At 45.2% G+C, this 19,353-nt stretch overlaps 1 protein-coding gene across 6 annotated transcripts in view; it reads left to right on the top strand.

Moving 5' to 3' along the window:
* Positions 1–9,049, top strand: part of C2H16orf78 (chromosome 2 C16orf78 homolog) — a 203,158-nt gene extending 194,109 nt beyond the window's left edge. For all 6 annotated transcript variants that reach the window (XM_077292759.1, XM_077292756.1, XM_077292758.1 and 3 more), the window contains one exon: positions 8,831–9,049. In XM_077292759.1, coding sequence (XP_077148874.1) covers positions 8,831–8,984 — 154 coding nt within the window. In that variant the 3' untranslated portion in view covers positions 8,985–9,049. The remainder of the gene's footprint in view (positions 1–8,830) is intronic.
* The last annotated feature ends 10,304 nt before the right edge of the window (positions 9,050–19,353 follow it).

Raw genomic sequence — 19,353 nt, 5'->3', positions numbered from 1 at the left:
AAAAATGATCTACCATAACGAGGCAGTGTTCGTAGCCTTGATGCGCTGCTCCAATGGTAATGTAGTCTATCATTAATACTTCAAAAGGGGCAGACGTCGTGATGCTCTGCACAGGCGCCCTTTCCTCCGGTGACTTGGTTAGCTCACATTGTCGACATTGTCTACAGGCAGTTTGTACTTCCGCAAGCAGCCGAGGATGATAGAACCGAGTTTGCAGCCACTTAAACGTCCTCTTCACTCCGAAGTGTGCCCCGGACTCATGAGCTTCTTTAGCAACTGCGGCCACCACGGGCCCTGGTAAGACCATCTGCCAGGTCGGCTCGGAATCTGCCTGAGCCATGGTTAAGTGGCATAAGAGCCCGTCCTGAAGAGTTAGGCGCTCCCACTGCCGCAGAAGAAGGTTCAGGTCTGACGGGAGAGTTTGTCCAGGGGTTCTCACGGGCAATAGACCATTCGTTATCCACTGTCGCAATGGAGCTAGTTCCTGGTCTTCCTGTTGCAGCCGTATCCATTCGTCCCGACTCTGAACCAACAGTCCTGTAGCCGTTCCGTTCCCGGTCTGTTCCCGGCTCACAGCCGTCCGAGCAGCGCCCCCGATGGCGTAGGGGATTTCTTCTCCCTCCAGCTCCTCATCTCGGTTAGTTCTTGGGGGGTTCTTCCGCAGACGAGATAACGCGTCAGCATGAACATTCTCCGCTCCTCGCTTGTAGAGGATACGGTATCTGTACTTGGCCATCCGGGATACCCAGCGCTGTTCCAGAGCACCCAATTTCGCATTTTCCAGATGTGCCAATGGGTTGTTATCCGTGCGTATCAGCACCTCGGAACCGGCCAGGTACTCAGCGAACCGCTCCGTCATAGCCCACACCACGGCCAGCAGCTCCACCTTGAAAGAACTATAATTGTCCGGGTTCAACTCAGAGTCATGAAGAGACCGACTCGCATAGGCGATCACTCTCTCCCGCCCATCCTGAACCTGAGACAACACAGCCCCCAATCCCTGAGAGCTGCCGTCGGTGTGTAGGATGAACGGTTGCGAAAAGTCCGCATAAGCCAACACCGGCGGCTCCATGAGAGCTGTCTTCAAGTCCCGGAACGCTGCTTCTTGTGGCTCCTGCCATTGTATCTTCTTTCCCCGTTCCTTGGGGGAGCTTCCTTTCAGCAGGACTTGTAGATTGTGAGAACGGCGAGCAAAGTTCTTCACGAAGCGCCGGTAGTACCCAGCGAGGCCCAAGAACGCCCGTACATCCTTGGCGGTCTCCGGTGTGGGCCACTCCTGGATTGCGGCAATCTTCTCCTGCGATGGCCGGACTCCTTCGGCGGACACCACATGCCCCAGGTACTCGATCTGTTCCCGGAACAAGTGACACTTCTGGGGCTTCACCTTAAGCCCGTATTTCAGCAACCGGTCTAGTACCTGCTCCAGTCGGCACAGATGTTCCTCGAATGTTGGAGCATAGATGATGATGTCATCCAGATAAATGAGAGTGGCCTCGAAGTTCAAATCCCCCAGACACCGCTCCATTAATCGTTGGAAGGTGCCTGGAGCGTTGGCCAGCCCAAACGGCATTCGATTGAACTCTAATAGTCCCATGGGAAGGATAAACGCTGTCTTAGGACGATCTGCTTCTGTCATCGGGACCTGCCAGTATCCGCTGGCTAGGTCTAAGGTGGAAAAATATTTGGCCCGACCCAGCACGGAGGGAGACTCCTCGATACGGGGAAGTGGATAAGAGTCTCGGACGGTGCATGCATTTAGCTTACGATAGTCCACACAGAACCGGAGCGTGCCGTCCTTTTTCCGCACCAGCACGATCGGGGCAGCCCACGGGCTCTGACTCTCGCGGATCACTCCCTTTTGTAGCATCTGGCCTAACAACGTCTTTACTTCCTGGTACATCTGCGGGGGAATCTGTCTGTACCGCTCCCTGATGGGCACTGTATCTCCGGTCGGAATTCCATGTTCGATGGCCGTGGTACAGCCAAAATCATCTTCATGTTGTGCGAACACTTTAGCATAATGTCCAAGGAGTCGCTGCACTTGTGAGATCTGTGATGGATCCAGGCCCGACAATTCCGTCCGCATGTGCTCCAGAATAGTTTGACCCTTTCGAAACGCTATTGGCTCAGGATCCTGCGTAGACCGGACACTGACCATCCAGGGATCAGGGGAATCCACCGTTAACTGCAAAGTATCTGGAGGGGGCATCACTTCTAAAGGTCGTAACACTTTGGCCATCTCACTTCGGACCCGTAGCACGACATCGTGTTCGTCCACATTCACACATCGCACTGGTACGGCCCCATTTTTAACAGTAGCCAGGGATCGGGCCACCAGCAGTCCTGTGGGCAAAGGGGATGTAAAGGTGGGCTCAATCTGTACTTGTACTCCTTCTAGAGGGATGCGAGCTCGTATGGGCAGGGATATAACAGTCTGTCCTGGGGGGAACGTCACCTTTGCTGTCGGGGAAGTAATTACTCTCCCTAGTATGTCTCCCTCCTGACAGGTCTCTTGTACTCGGACTTCCCTCACTAACTGTCTGAACACGGAGCCCTGAGGTGTACTGGTCCCCCACTGATTGAGTGTCTCTTGCGTAGTCTCCCCTAACAGAAAACTGCCAAAATCTTTCAATACGTTCATCCCCAAGGTCACAGTATGTTGTGGGCCGGGATCTCCCCGTGTTAACACAACCCCCCGGCGGCCCAGGTCCTTCCCACATAAAGATATTTGCATCCAGGTGACCCCTTCCACTGGGATGGGCAGCTGATTGGCGGCCTGTAACCGAATTACGGGACCCCATTGGGGTCTGACTGTCAAAGGAAAGTGTTTTCTAAAATAAGCCTCGGGCATAGTCGTGACTTGGGACCCGGTGTCCACCAGACAACGGACAGCCCGCCCTTCAAACTCTGCCCAAACCAGGGGGCAGCTGGCAACCAAATTTCCGGGACTTTCACCACCCATCCGCGGGGACTCTGGCTCCGAGCGTCGTCCCCTTAGCTCGGAGCCCTCTAGTTTAACGCCTGACGGGACGAGGCCCTCCCTCTCCGGGGGCACTCCCGTGCGAAATGTCCTGCCTCCCCGCAACCATAGCAAGCACCGGGGACCGGATAATATCCTGGACGAGCGCCACGAGCTGGACTCCCAGACCCTTGCCCCCGGGGTAGCTCCCTTGGGCTTCGCGCATTCTTTTTAACTTCAGCCAGTTCGTCCCTGATTTGTTTGAGCTCCTGCCGCATCTCCTGAACCCACGACGGCTCACCCCCTCCTGGTGCAGCGGTCTGGATAACCCGAGTCTCTCCTGTCAGGACCGCCACCCCCCTCTCCTGCTCCCGGGTGCGGGCCTCATTGCCTATGTCGGAGAAAGTCAGGCGCGGGTCGACCCGCACTCGTTCACGTAGAGCCTGTTTGGTCAACTCATCTCGCAGTCCCGTCACCAGTTGGTCGCGCAGGGTCACGTCAACATGTCCCATCCCCATACCATCTTTCCGCACGATTGCAATGTTTAGCTCTTGCAGAGCATTCATGTACTGAGTGACAGTCTCGCCTTCTTTTTGTCACCGTCCAAACAACCGGGCCCGCAGCTCTCCCACGTCGGTGGGATCCCCGTGCGTCCCCTCTAACACATTTAACACCCCGGTAAAAGTATTCCGCTCTGTGGGGGGTCTCAACATCACTGAATCTCGGGCCTCTCCGTCTAAGGCCATAATGGCCACCTCTGCTTCCAGGGCCGGGGTCATAGGATGCATCCTCAGCAGCCCCCGCATCCTTTCAGTCCAACTCCACAACAACATGTTGCTCCCATTAAACGTGGGCAGGTTATTCAACATGGCCCCCAATGAGAGAGACGCTCTCGGGCCAGCCCCATCCTCCGTATCTTCTGGCTCCCTCTTTGGATCCTGCATCCTGCCGACTACGCCAAATGTAGAGACCGCAGATAAAGAAGGATGCAGGGACAAAGAGGAGTCAGAAAGCAAATAACGTTTTTTTAACTTTCCTTTAACTTCCAACCCAACAAAGAATAACAACAGTTTTCCACACAGGGAACTTAGGTACACGATCACAATTTCACAGTAAATCCTATCTACTATATAGGCGCCCTGAACTAAACCCGCGAAACACGACAGCGCCTCACTAGTGACCCACTAACAAGAACAAGTCAACCAAGTTCACTTATCAGCGTTGTTTCAACGATGCAGTCCTGATGGTGAAGCTCCGTCAGCGGCGTAGTCCTGATGGTGAAGCTCCGTCAGCGATGTAGTCCTGATGGCGGGGGAAGGAGGTGTCCTCCGTTGACGGGCCCAGGTGTAGATTCGAGTCCAGAATGTCTTTTGCGGTGCTGCGTTACCTTCCACAGGCGGACGTTGATCCGGGGTAACAGTTTCCACGTCCAGAGAGGGGTCTTTTTGAGAAGAATTAGCAGAATAATCGGTATCAGTCACAGCTAAGAAAAACCCAGGAGGGCCCGGAGTACTCTGTGGCAAGATGCTTCCGGGGAGCACGGTAATATTGTCCCTGAGCTGATCAGCGCTACCCCTCTGCCTGGGGGGTCGCTGACGACGAGTGCGCCTCTTTTTGGGGGCTCTGGTAATTGCCCGCAGTGTCTGTTGCACGTTCTCCCCCTGCTTCCAGCAAGTCTCACTGCGGCCTGCACACACACAACAACTGCGCTGCAGTTTCCTCTCCTCAGAGATTTCCCGCGCTTCTCTGTCCCTGCTTTCGCGCGTTTTGCTTTTTATCCTCTCCTCTCCCTGCGTCACTCTGCCTCCTGTCACATGAGCCTGGCTTCCCAAGCGCCCCTCAAATCCGTCCCCCGGAACCCCGACTCCCGGCAACAATGGTTCCACCCGTCTGCACAGCTCACCAGGTCCCTGTCCCCTACACATGCATCTTACCCTCCACATGACAGGGCGCTGATGGGTTGTCATGTCAGCTGAGGGTCTGCAGAAGACCCTCGTGTCTGTCATTGAGAGCCTCCTATTGAGAATCTCCTCAAAAGAGATCAGGATTTATGCTACAAGTCCTACTATGTGTAGGACAGGTCATAGCTGCAAGTCTCCTAAGGGGTCTATTGAAAGAAGTAAAAAGCAAAAAAAAAAGTTTTAAAAAATATTAATGAAAAAAACAAAAACGTTCAAATTACCTCCCTTTTGACTTATTCAAACTAAAACAAATAAAAATAAATTAAAAAATACACATATTTGGTGTCGCTGCTTTCAGAAATGCCCGATCTATCAATATATAATTTAAATATATCTGATCGGTAAATGGCGCAATGAGAAAAAACATCCAAACTCCAGAATTACATTTTTTAGCTGCCGCAACAGTGCATTAAAAGGCAATAACGGGCAACCTAAATATTGTATTTACCCCAAAATTGTATCAATAAATAAGCCCTCACCCAGCCAAGGTCACAAAAAATGTAGACTCTATGGGTCTCAGAAAATGGCACCATTTTTGCTTTTCTTCTTGCAAACTTTGGAATTAAATGAAGAAGAACCTTTAATTGTTTGGTATCTTCATAGTTGTAATGACCTGGAGAATCATAATTGATGGTCAGTTTTAGCATTTAGTGGACATAGTGAATAAAAAAAATTAAAAAAAATTTGTGGAAATGCACTTTTTTTTCTATTTCACTTCACTTAAGATTTTTTCCCCTTTTTCTAGCACATTATATGGTAAAATCAATGGTATCACTCAAAAATACAACCTGTCCCTCAAATAACAAGCCCTCATACAGCCATATTGATGGAAAAATATTAAAGTTATGGCTCTGGGGAAAAACGGGGGCAAAAAACAAAAATGCAAAATTGGAAAATGGCTCAGGGGTGAAGGGGATAAGGTTTTATCCTGATAGGGGTTTTCTCATCATCATAAATGGGTAAAACTCATTGCAAAGGTTACCTGCCACCCCTGCAGTCTATCAGAGTTAGCCACTTTACTAAGAAAATCCCGTTGCAAAACAGAGCAAGCTCAAATTTGACATAACCCCCCAGTGCATACATAGATATTAACGTAGATATCACAAAAATGGAGGTAAACAATAAAATATAGGGCGTTTTGTACCTAAATGTATGTGTCTTTTGTTAAAACTTTTTCAACGGGGTAAGGGTTAGTTTTAAAATGTAGGAACCGTTTACCTTTCTTAGCCTTTATGTATCACTGTACTTAAAGACAACTTGTAGAAATTTGAAGAAACCACCACAAACCATTTATATGACTATGCAGCCCTTTAAAATATAAGCCAATTGATCCATTTTCTGGCCCCAAAGCGATACTCCCGCAGCAAGAAATCATGTTTGGAAGTTCAGTTTAGAAGTGCATTGGGGTGCAAAAATGCACTTACATTTCCTCAGCCTCCGCTGTATTTCCTATCAGCACCCTCTTCTACTGGATTGACAGGTAATTTGCTCTGATATGCGGACAAATGACCTAATAATCAGCCAGGGGAGGGTGGTGCTAGGTAGGGGTTGTGCTCACCTGGTAAAGTGGATCTACAAAGCCACAGGTCAGGGTGAACACACAGACCCAGAGCACAGCAGCTGAGAGGCACTGGCAGCGTCGGACTGGAGTGTCTGAGGCCCATTTGAAATAAAGAATCTTCTCTTAATTACTATCAGAGAGAATAAATGACTGCCATACACAACACAATCCACTATACTAAGACCATTAATACCACATACAAGAGGAAAATACGGCCACACCATGACCAGACTACATATCACCACCACATAGTGACCAATAATACCACATATGAGAAATACCACTACAGTATGACCAAACTACATATTACTACCACATGGTGACCGAATAATATGACATACAAGGAACAAATACCACCATAACATGACCAGACCACATGTTACCACACAATGGTGACCGAATAATACCACATACTGTACAAGAGATAAATGTCACCACATTGTGACCAGACCAAATATTACCAGCATATAGAGACCAATTAATGCCACATACAATAGGGAAATGTCGCCACAGCATGACTGGACTACAAATTACCATCACATAGTGATAGAATAATACCACATACAAAGGACTATTACTGCCACTCCATGACTGGACTACATATTAACACCTCATAGTGACCGAATAATACCACATTCAAGGATTCAAGGGACAAATACCACCACACCATGACCAGACCAAATATTACCACCACATAGTGACCAAATAATACCACATACAGGGAAGAAATGTCGGCACACCATGTCTGGACTACATATTACCATCACATAGAAGTAGAATAATACCACATACTGCACAAGTGAGAAATACTGCCACACCATGACCAGACCACATATTACCAGCATATAGCGACCAAATAATTCCACATACAAGGGAGAAATACCGCCACACCATGACCAGACTATATAGTGACTGAATAAAACCACATATAAGGGACAAATACTGCTACACCATGACCAGACCACATATTAGCATCACATAGTGACCCAATAATACCACATACAAAGGCAAAACATCTATCTGTATATAGTATACAGCATATAGTGTAAGTGTACAGGTAATACTCTGAATTACCAATGACAATATACACCGTATATACTATATATAGTGTTCAGGTAATGCAATGATCACCAGTGACATTATACACAGGAGCTCTGTATATAGTGTCAGTGTACAGGTAATACAGTGATCACCAGTGACATTATACAGAGGATTTCTGTATATAGGGTACAGGTCAGGACAGGGATGACCAGTTACAATATATGCAAGAGCTGTGCATATAGTGTATAGTCACAGTCATGCTCCGCCTGCAACAAGTGCACTGACATCCAGTGGCCATGTTAACTATTGCAGTGCACACTTTCTGCACCGCAAACATTTCAACTGAATGTGTATCCTTGGACACACATTCAGTTGAAACCAGTGAGCCTTTCCCCCCCCCCCCCAGGTCCTGCTCAGGGGCCTGCCAAGGACCTGGCCCCACCAGAGAATTGTCTGGTGTCCCGGAGCTCCAGTCCAACCCTGAGAATGGGGGTTCAATGCGGATTTGGATAACTGGCTATGCTGGACAGCAGACAAACAGGCAATGCAGGACACGCTGGAAGCCACAGAACCAGGAGGGCATATGTAGGAAGGCAGTGGGTCTGAAGCGGTCACACAGGTATAAGTATTGCAAACAGACTCCAAAAACAGTTCAAGATATTCACAGCAAACAATGGATTAAACGACAGGAGATGCAAACAGATTCTACTAACAGTCCAAGGGGCTTATTGCAAATGGTGAGTTAAGAAGCTGGTATAGTGTAGCGTTCACAAACCTCTAAGGAAATAACAGGAACCTTATTGACTTCGATATGGTAAAAGTACAAATACACAGAGTTCTAGATTAACGCTCAGACACAGGGCGTGTCCAAAAGGGCCTTAAAAGGTCTATGGAAATGATGCCATGAAGACACGCTGGACCATTTGTGACCCGTTGTGGAGCACAGCAAAGGGAAGTGGCTATAAGGGAAGAAGGTGGAGCCTGGTAGAGACAGATGGATAACAGTCGCCAATACAAAGGCTTAGAAGCTAGAAGTGAATCATCACGCCCTTCTTAACACAACTTTAAAATGCAGTTTCTCAGTGCTGGAGCATTGCTTTTGGGTCACAAAGGCATTACCTGGATTAGCTTGTTCTGATAACAAGGGCAGGGTCTTCTGAACTTTCTTACAAACTGATTTATGAACACATGGAACACATGAACTTTGATGTGGTCATAAATCAGCTTATGTTCAAATTCAAAGGAACCGACAGGTTCCTGAACTCATACTGTATGTTTGCATTTACAATTACATGTATTTTTCCACAGGTATCTTCGGCTGACAGAAAAAAACATCTCTTCATTGTTACAGAAGTGCAAGGAGTCAGGGATTCATGTTGATATTCACCCACATATGAAGGAGTCTGACATTGACATTAGTATGATAATGTCATCAGAAAATATTAATACGGTGTCACTGTAGTCAATGCCACTTACGCTGCAATGTGGGGACAAAATGCCCTCTCAACAATAGGAGAAAAGGGGTAAATAAAGATCCTATAAAGCAAAACAAATACGGTACTACTTTTATATGAGTAACCTTTCTGAGCAATTTAGTTCTGATTGAAAGAACTTACTGGTGTAACTAGATATATTAACCATCCAATAGTAATATATAATGTGTTCCCTTCTGCCTCCATCTTTATCTCCAAAATATCCATTGCAGAGAGATGGGGAGCGCTCTGGGAAATCTGGACTATTCCTCCCCAGTTTTTCCATTGGTATGTGGAATAGGGTGCCTAGATTCAGCATCCCTCAATACAATGGACAGATGGATGCAGATTGTAGTCAAAATCCAATGAAAGTTCTTTATTGCAGTATCTTTAAAACACAATGCGTTTCGGGGCTCCAGAGAAATGCCTTTAATAAGTGGCAGAGACATGGTAAAACATTAAATCCCATGGGTTTAAATACCTGGAGGAGGGCGGCAAAAGAAAGTTGCTCTCCAAACTCTCATCGAGACCATGCAGATTGAGGCAATGAAGCTTAAATATCCGAATCATCTCACGTTTCCACAGTGTCTCAAAGGGATTTTCCTTGGCAGGGTCATGGGTTGTGTCTACCAGGGGGTCGTTCCTTTCTTTTTCCGCCCCTCTTCAGGCATGTAAACCTCAGACATTCACTGTTCTGCCATTTGATCAACGGGCCTTTCTGGAGCCCCAAAACACGTTGTGTTTCAGAGATACTACCATAAAGAACTTTCATTGGATTTCGACTACAGTCTGAATCCTTTGATGCACCAATCATCTCTTCACGAGTTTGAGGGACGCTGCATCTCGGGGCCCTATTCAGCATACCATTTCTTCCAGCACAACCAAGCTGTTGGATGAGGATAGTGGCTGCATATTGGATTATATATTTTTCCACAGTGGACTTGTGCCCACCTTAGAAAAACCCAGTGAGGTGAGCACCCACTTTTACCATTACTCTTATTGTACTGTTCGAACATACTTACCCTTTTTGGTTCATTTTGCTTGTCCTCCATTCATGTTTCCATTGGTATAAGATGGACAAGCGCTGAAGTCAACGGTACTGTGTCTATCCCATGGCTGAGAAATGCAGGGAAAGAGGGGTTAAACTTTCCACAACTCCTCTTATGCTTGTAAACTGGATATTTTGATCGATGTAGATGGGAAACTGATCTCAGAGGTGGAGGCAGCAGAATGGAGAATATTAGGTATGGTGACTATGCATTAGAAATCAATTAAGGGTGAAGAGTAGTTTTAATATTAATTGAAATATTTATATATTATACAGGGGTAGTCCAGCACTTAAACCATGATTTGTTTGAGGGCGGTGCTATAAGCTGTGGGTGGTGCTAGTGTCACTCACTGCTTTTACCTCTGCCACCTGGCGACGTCTTCTTTCAGTTAGAAGCTACGGCAGGGGCGGAGATAGAAACAGAGAGCCGGTGCAGCATTCACATCTACCACAGCGTTCACCCAGGATCCAGGACATCCTCAGAGAAGGCAGTGGTACAGGAAACTAGTGAAAACTGTAGCACTGCCCCCTGTGACGTCCTGTTCCAGGAGGGGCAATTGGTGCTGCAGGGAAGTGAGTGCAGCCCCATTTTCCTGTCACATGAAACTTCACAGGATGTACAGTAGAAAAAAAAACACATTTATGGATTAGCTAGATAAGGAAAAGTGTAGAGTATTGTATAATAAAGCAAATTACAAAAGTGTTTAGGGTGTAAGGATCACAATTTAGAAAATAGTTTTAGGTGCCAGGTCACCCCTTTAATTTTATACAGATATATTGTTTAATTATTGATCAACCTTTGTAAAGTCATGAAGCTTTGTAATATTCCTCATTACCTTATTCTGCTTCCTTCTAAATTTAACACCATGCTGAATGTGCTGTCTTGTCAGCCTACTTTATTATGTCTTAGGCTAGGTTCACATTGCGTTAATGGGTGTCCGCTAGCGGACTCCGTTACATGGCGCAATTGTCGCAATTAACGCTATGTAATGGGTCCTTTAGCGCACCCATTGACCGCAATGTGCTAACGGGTCGCTAACGCATCGCTGACGCATGCCATTTTTGGCATGCGCTAGCGATGTCCCGTTATTTTCGAACGGACCTCGAACGCTGCTTGCAGCGTCCGAGGTCCGTTCCTCGCTAGCGCAGATCGGGCATCTGCGCTAGCGGGATCGCCAAACGCGATCCCTTTTGGGACATTGCGTTAGCACAATCCGCTAGCGTATACGCTAAATGGATTGCCCTAACACAATGTGAACCTAGCCTTAGTAACTGATTTGTACTTCAGGTCCAGGTCCTGTTTCTCTGGTCACCTCCCCCATATACACTATTCTCTCTATAAGCATGGGGGAGGAGAGCAGAGGCACTTATTCTATAAGTTTGGATATTAGGTAGACCTGCAGTACAAATCAGCTACTCTCACACCCGCAGGTGGCGCACGTGATTTGTGGACGCACTGTGTCACATGGCCAGGCTTACCTAGGAAGAGGCATTGCTAAGTGACTACCTGGTGCTCACTGGAGCTCCTGATGGTGGAGTCAGACTTGAGCTGCAGGTAGCCACCAGGTACCACTCCTAGGCAGTCCCTGGTACTGCGACTGCTGACCCCAAGGGTCTGGTTGACCAACTCGGACTGGATTCTGGCTCCATTCAGACTACTCCTCAGGCAAGAGGGATACTGACAAGGAGTTACAGACAGGACTGGATTTGGAGACTTGTTTTAGCAGTCTGGACATACGGGGTACTTGTTCAGGCACTGGCCACACATGGAGCAGGAGAGTAGGTTCAGGTACTGGCCGGACAAGGACTAAGGGTTTGGGTTCAGGCACTAGCTGCACACGAACCAGGGTTTGAGGTCAGGACCTAGCCACACAAGGACCAGGACACCTAACAACTCAATAGTAGTACACTTCACTAACTAATGACTCAATGTTACTTAGGCACCTCCCTATTGGGGAGAGTGCCTTTTATATAGGATGTCTCGAGGCCATTGGCTGGGGGCAACTTAGCAGGTGCATGCGATTCCCCTTCAATAGCAGGGGAGCATGTGCACACTCGACATGCTACTGGAACACAGATACAGGAAGCAGGAAGCATACCAGGGAACACACTGCATGGCCGGGGTGGTGAGTATGTCAGCATCCCCGCATGGAGGGGGAAGGGAACCATGCTGGGCCACCAGCTATAGCGTTACAAAGACAGAATGAACTAGGCTGACAAGTCAGCAGTTTCAGCATAAGGCCCTAAGGCCCGCTCCCTTTAAGTGACAGGTCTCTCCCTGCGTTCAAGTATAGGGAGAGACCTATGAGTTAAAAATCCGCCGACGACCGGGCTTTCTGATGCCGCGATGTTTCAGAGTCAAACGTACATAACTGAAATCACATAGCCAGTGCCTGATATATGCGGCTCGTGGTTCGGGCACCATCTATCCGTTGTCAGCTTCTCTTTAAAAAATGTCTTAAACAACAGCAATGTGTAAGAATCCTGTGACAATACAGAAAAACAGAGAATTGTATCCACACTCGTAGGCAGTAATTCATCGACACAAATCTGGGGCATGCGGCAAACACAATTTTAACAACTCATTTCAAAAATGTAAGAAGATTGCATGTTTGCCAGAGAATGTCTTTTAAAACAGATATATAAATGGCAAATACGGTAAAATCCAATAATATAAGTCTTCCTGCAACACAAAGTGGCATTACTCCGAACAAGACTCGCATCCTACAGCAGCTGGCAAAGAAGCATGAAGTGGCGCTCACCGGACGCTTTATTCTCTTATTTGCACACTGAACGGCACAAGACCTCACCAAGAATGGGAGGGGCTCAGTGCCCAGATCTGTTACAGTGGGTAGCAGATGCCATCTGCTGATCACAAGTGATCATGCAGCAATTTTTTTTTTTTTAAATTAGTATAATCGCTCGTCTGCATGTTCATTTTTCCACGTTCCAGCAGTTTCTTCTACACAGCTGTAGCACCACAGTGGGGTGGGGCCTACAGTGAACCCCATAGGTCAATACATTCAAAAACTGCCCTATATTCTCCGTTCTGTAGGACACAGGTCGCTTTAGGACTGTGACCTACAGGATGGTGCCGGCGCATCCAGAAGGTCAGCATGTGCAGGGCACGCAATGACACCACTGCTTAACTGATGACTCTGGCATTATTACTTATACATAGGCACTAGGGGGCATTATTACTTTTTGGAGGGGCACTACTAATTTTTAGGGGGCACTAAGGGAGTGTTACTGCAGTTATGGGCAATCAGAAGGCATTGTAAATTGGTACTTAAGGGTCAGTATTACTTTTTGGGGACATTCTTACTTTTTTAAGGGGTCATTTAGGGGGCATCATTTATTTGTAGTTTCACTCGGGATAATAAAAATTATTAAAGGGACACTTGAGGCTTTATTACTTGTCAAGAGGGCACCTAAGAGGCATTATTAGTATGTGAGAACACACTCAGGGGGTATCATTATTTCACAAGGGCACTTGGGATATTATTACTTTAAAAGGGACACTTGGGGGGAGTGTTACCTTATAAGAATGCTCAGGGAATTATAACTTTATAAGGGGTAATTCTGGGCATTACTACCTTGTAAGTGGCACTTGTGGTATTGGTACTTTATAAGGGGCACTTGGGGCAATATTGCTTCACAAGGGCACACATGGGTACTATTACGGGGAATTTGGGACATTACTACCTTATGCGAGAATGCTCGGGGAATTACTACCTTGTAAGTGGCACTTGGGGTATCAGGTATCAGTTCTCCTCTGGTACATTTACAGTGTTGTGGACTATTACCATCTGGGTCACAATTTTGGGACATTGTGTGGCACAATCTACTAATTCTGTGCCTGACATTGTTTTGAGGGTAATGAAAGCAATGACACCTATATTTCTAAAATTCGTCCAACATACCAGGTGCAATAAAATAGACAAATTGGGCAAGAACATGCTGAAAATTGGAAGGGGGTTAAGGTATATTGGTAATAGGTGGAGATGGTCCTGGAATTGTGAGAAGTCAGATGTGCCGGGGTTGAAAGCTCTGCAGGTGAGTTATGGCATGGAGAAGTTGTCATGATGGTCTGGGCCTGATAAAGACCAGAAAAGTGAAGGAATCTAATCAGAGAGTCTTGGTATAGTGATTTATATTAAAGGCTGCTCCCAGGATTGATAATTATTCCCTATCCACCAGATAGGGAGAAACATATTAATCACTGGAGGTACGGGCAATGTGATCCCATGGGTAGGGCTCTGCCTAGCTTCATTTTGAATGGAGCAAAGGTGCACATGCTCTGCTCTATTCATTGTCTATGGGACTACCTGAAATGGTGGGACACTGTACTCTACTATCGCTGGCAGTCCCATAGACAATTAATGGAGCAGAGATCTCCATTTACTCCATTAACTTTATTCCTCTCCGGAGCTGCCGGCTTTCAGTCATGCAGATGTCCCAGTGCGGCTACAGTCACCGATCACATGACTGTGAGCAGCTACAGGCACGAGCCAGCACTGTGACTGACAGCCAGCTCTGGAAAAGCTATGACTGTCAGGAAGTAGCGGTAGACCTGTTCCAAGCCCCCCTCTCACTATGGACCCTTGTATTTAATCAAATCATTCACAAAGGTAACAGTAAGTAGTCATAATTATTAGAAGGGGCTTTCACTGTCAGCCCACTGGCAACTTGCCAGGCAATAGAGGGGTGCTGATGAGCCTCCACAGGAGCTGTGGACTGACAAATAGATTTGCTGCTAGATTTTATAAAAAATCAATACATTATATGTACTCAAAATGATGTTGACCTGCAAAACTTGTTTTGCAGAAAAATAAGCCCGGATACAGATAGTTTGACATGGAAAAAACAAATGGCTCTGGAAACGTTGGGTTCAGACCCTTGTTTTGAGCAATGGATCCCCCAAGATCAACAGTACTTAAAGCAGTGGGGGTTCATGCCTGTAGTCACTCTATGTCACTGTTGACTTGTGAATCCTGACAGAATGCACACTGTCAGGATTCTCCAGTGCAGGGAGGGCTCGTGATCACAAGTATACAATTTGCATACATGCAGCCACATGCCGACTAGACGTGCACGGCATCACTCAATACATGTCAAGTCGGAAAGTGTCTGGAAGTATGAAAGTAGCTTAGCAACACATATTAAATAATCAATTACAATAACATACCAAAAAAGGCAACAAAAATGTAATTTTTTTAAGAATCTTCTTCATCTACTATAGCTTTTTCAATCAGTAAAATCCACATAAGCTCAATGTAAACAGACACTTAATCAAATAAGGTAGAAAAAAGTTCCATACACAAAAACAGCGTCTAAGAAAACACCAAAGAAAGCACCAAAAAATCTAAAACCAGTATATGGAAAAAACAAACATTCTCCTTAGGAGGCCATATTGTACTTTCTGTATAGGCATTAAGAAAGTGTATGAGAAATTACTCTGCTGGCCCTGTCTCAGTTTGTACAGCAAAGCTGCAGAAATCGGGAAATTGTCACTGTTGGAAAAAACTGCAATTGTTAAGTGTTTTAAAATATACAGAATGTCTATAAGAAAAACAAGAACTAAATAAAATTATCTGGAAGAAAAAAGAACGAAAATATTTATTTTCATGATTTCACCACCAGATGGTGCTAGTTTACAAAAAATGATCATTTTTTTAATTCTGATACCCGAATCTCAACTAATCTGCAGTATTATAAGTATTCACCAAAAATGAAGAATTTAGAGCAATTACTTATACTCTCACATATATTCACTTACTTTATTGATCACTTTCTCTGACAGAGAAAAAAAAACAAATATTGGGACTCAACTTTGAGCAATATCATATTATTTTCCTTATATTCTTGCACACTTGGGATATACGATTAATGAAAAATTATACTTTGTCAAAAAATGCAAAAAAAAAAGGAATAATCCCGTCGATGATGTGCTGAATCCATCATTAGATGTGTCTTTTTTCCCGCCGGATCTTCAGGTTGACATCCATGTTGTCAGAGGCCTTGGTACACAATAGCCTTTTGATGGCGACATTATACTGGGTGTGCGGGATCACGTTGCATCAATTTTTATCAATTTTATGTTGACTGCAGCACTTCATCCACTGGCGGCACACAGGTATAACTTCAATCTCCTGGGCCAAAATGCAAAAGGGTCCCTCACCGTACCTGTGTAATACTGGTACCTTCATATGTGGCAAATAAACCTTTGGGATCCTTTGGGATCCTCCTAGGTTCTAGGTGCAAATACATAGACTAAAGCTGAATCCCTTCCCAGGCATTGAGCAGAGATAGGGTGGATCTGATTTCACACAAGTAGGAGGAGGTGGAACTGGGTGATGAATAGAGCTGGAGGGACAAAGGCTTCAGATCTACCATAGCACTTCAGCCTCATTTGCATATAATTTAAACAGCCGATTTTTCACTTGCAAAGGAACGGACTGGCCATGTAGAAGTATTGCTGGACTCGTCCTTGAAAGAGCTACTGATAAATAGTTTGGGGGGGTGAAATCTTGCTGACAGATTCGCCTTTAAAGGCTCATTAACAAGATATAAGTTACTGATTGCTGAAGGTCCGACCTCTCAAGGACTTGGTTCTAGAACCTGGGGGCAGGCCACTTTGAATGGAGCAGAGGTGCAAATGCTCAATCTTTGCTCCATTTCATTTCTATGGAACTGCCGCTTTTTCCAACAGACAATGAATGAAGCATGCGCGCCTCCATTCCATTCCAGGTGGGGTTTTGCAGAGCCCCTTTCTTTGTATCAGTCATAGATTCAAAGATTGTTAGAGTTGGAAGGGACCTCCTGGGTTATCATGTCCAACCCCCTGCTCAATGCAGGATTCACTAAACCATCTCACACAGATGTCTCTCCAGCCTCTGTTTGAAGACTTCCATGGAAGGAGAACTTGACATGTTTCATGGCAGACTGTTCCACTCATTGATCACCATCAATGTCAAAACGTTTTGTCTAATATCTAATCTGTGTCTTCTCCTTTTCAGTTTCATCCCATTGCTTCTCTTGTTTCCATGTGCAAGTAAGAATAATGATCATACCTCTACACTGTGGCAGCTCTTCAGATATTTGTAGACAGCTATTAAGTCTCTTCTTAGCCTTCTTTTTTCCAAGCTAAACATTCCCAGACCCTTTTAAGCGTTCCTCGTAGGACATAGTTTACAGTCCGCTCATCATCCTGGTAGCTCTTCTCTGAACTTGCTCCAGTTTTTTTATGTCTTTTTTTAAAGTCCCAGTCCAAGCAGTCACTCCCCTTGGGATCAGTGAACTGTCCCTCTATCTTAAGGCTAGGGACTAATTTATTATCTTGGGAATAATATTTTGATATCAATATTGGGATCATGAACATGGTTTGGGGAGGAAGAGTTGCAAAAAGTTTTTGACAAAGGTATGAAGTTGAAGATGTTGCAAGATCCAACAAGGAAGTTAAAAAGTTATCTAGTATTTAAAAAAATATATATTTCTATTACTGAACAGATAAGATCACATTTTATTTTCAGTGTAATCATTTTTAGTACTGTGATAGTAAAGAGATAGGGGGCTCTCCTGTTCATGCAGTCCTAACATTATGAGTTAGCTGCAGCTTCATGCACATGTATTTGGTGCTGAAATTTCTGCACCTCTCGGCAGGAAAAATGCAGCGGCAAAAATGAGTATTTTTGCTGCATTTTTACTCTCATTTTAGTACAAATTTTTCCCTACTCATTAGTATAGGTGAAATCTGCAGCAAAAAGCTGAAATATCTGCACCAAATCTGCAGGTCGCAAATAAGCACCTTGTACATGAGACTTCAGGATTCTCATTGACTTTGCTGGAGTCAGGAAACCCTTCAGGTTTTGAGACAAATCTGCACTGAAAAAATGCAGCAAAAACGCAACGTGTAACCTACTATCATCTAACAATTATATCTTATCCTATAGATAAATTATTATAACCCATGTAAACAGAAATATCATTTTAAAGGGGATCTATCAACATAAAATGACTATTCAAACCAAGCACATGCTTTCAGTGCACTTTTCGTGAGCACTCAACGTCTGTGCTTGGTTTGTGCAGTAATTTGCTGCAGCCTGACTCCCTTTAATTACTTGTGTGCTCCCTATAGACCCAAATCATCTAGGCGGTCCTCATTTTACTTTGCAGAGACATTCTAAAATGTCAGTGCAGACAGAGTACAGTATCTGCTCAAGATCTTGCATCTGCAGAAGTGAGGAGCTACTATCAGACACAGCCAGACTCCTCATATTATTATTTTTTTAAATATACTTATTAGATTTTTTTTTCACAACCAAAGACAACGTAAAACAGGGTGCACAGACCCCTTATATCACATAAACACATATATGCTTACATAAAAGACTATCAATTATATGGCTCGACCATGTGCCATGTTCTCCTGGTCACCTAATGCATTTCACAATTCTCATGTTTAGTTTCTCCCCTCTCTGTTGTTACTGTTCCTATTAGTCTCTACTGAGAGTATTGATGTTTTATCCTTTGTAGATAATCCCAGATGCCCAAGAGTTCCTTTAAGATTTTCTGGGAGGTACGACTCCGATAGTATAAAAGGTGTCATCATTTGCTGTATTTCTAGATCTGTGCAGCTATGTAGCATAAAGGATCTCTAGTTTCTAAAGAACTATGGTGCTTTTTAATCTTTTTTACGTTCTATACACTCAATGGCAATCAAGTGTTTCATTTGATCAATCACCTGGGATATCGTAGGTGTGTAGGCTGCAGACATCGCTGAAGAAGGCATCTCTTTACTACCAGACATATTGAGAGAAACAGTATTGGGGGCTTTGTATTTCCCCCTGAAGACCCATTTTCTGTGTCTATTCAGTGAAATAGGAATATTATGGCCTTTAACGGCAGCTCGTGTTTCCAGATGTCCTGTGATAATCACGTTATCTGTTCCCAATAATTCTTGGTTGTAGTGCAATCCCATATCATATGATCAGTTCTTTCAGTCTATCATTTAGGTCATTTAATTAGTCTAACAAGGATATGTAGGGTTGGTAGGAGGTCAAAACCAACTATAGCCCTAATGTCACGCTGCTGCAATGCAGGTAAATGCAAGTTCCACTAGATGGCAATAGAGTGGAGGGAAGACTGCACACAGCAAGATCGACCTGCAATGCAGTGGCGAGGCCACCACCAGGTGGCAGCAAAATAGTCAAACTAGCCAGGTCGATATAAGACTGTAGCGCAGTACAAAAGGAATAAGCAAACACAGAGTCAAAAACAAGCCAAATGGGTCAGTACCGGTCAGGAGCAGA

This window comes from Ranitomeya variabilis, chromosome 2 (genome assembly GCF_051348905.1).
Source record: "Ranitomeya variabilis isolate aRanVar5 chromosome 2, aRanVar5.hap1, whole genome shotgun sequence".
NCBI lineage: Eukaryota > Metazoa > Chordata > Amphibia > Anura > Dendrobatidae > Ranitomeya > Ranitomeya variabilis.
This window is presented reverse-complemented; position numbering and strand designations above follow the sequence as displayed.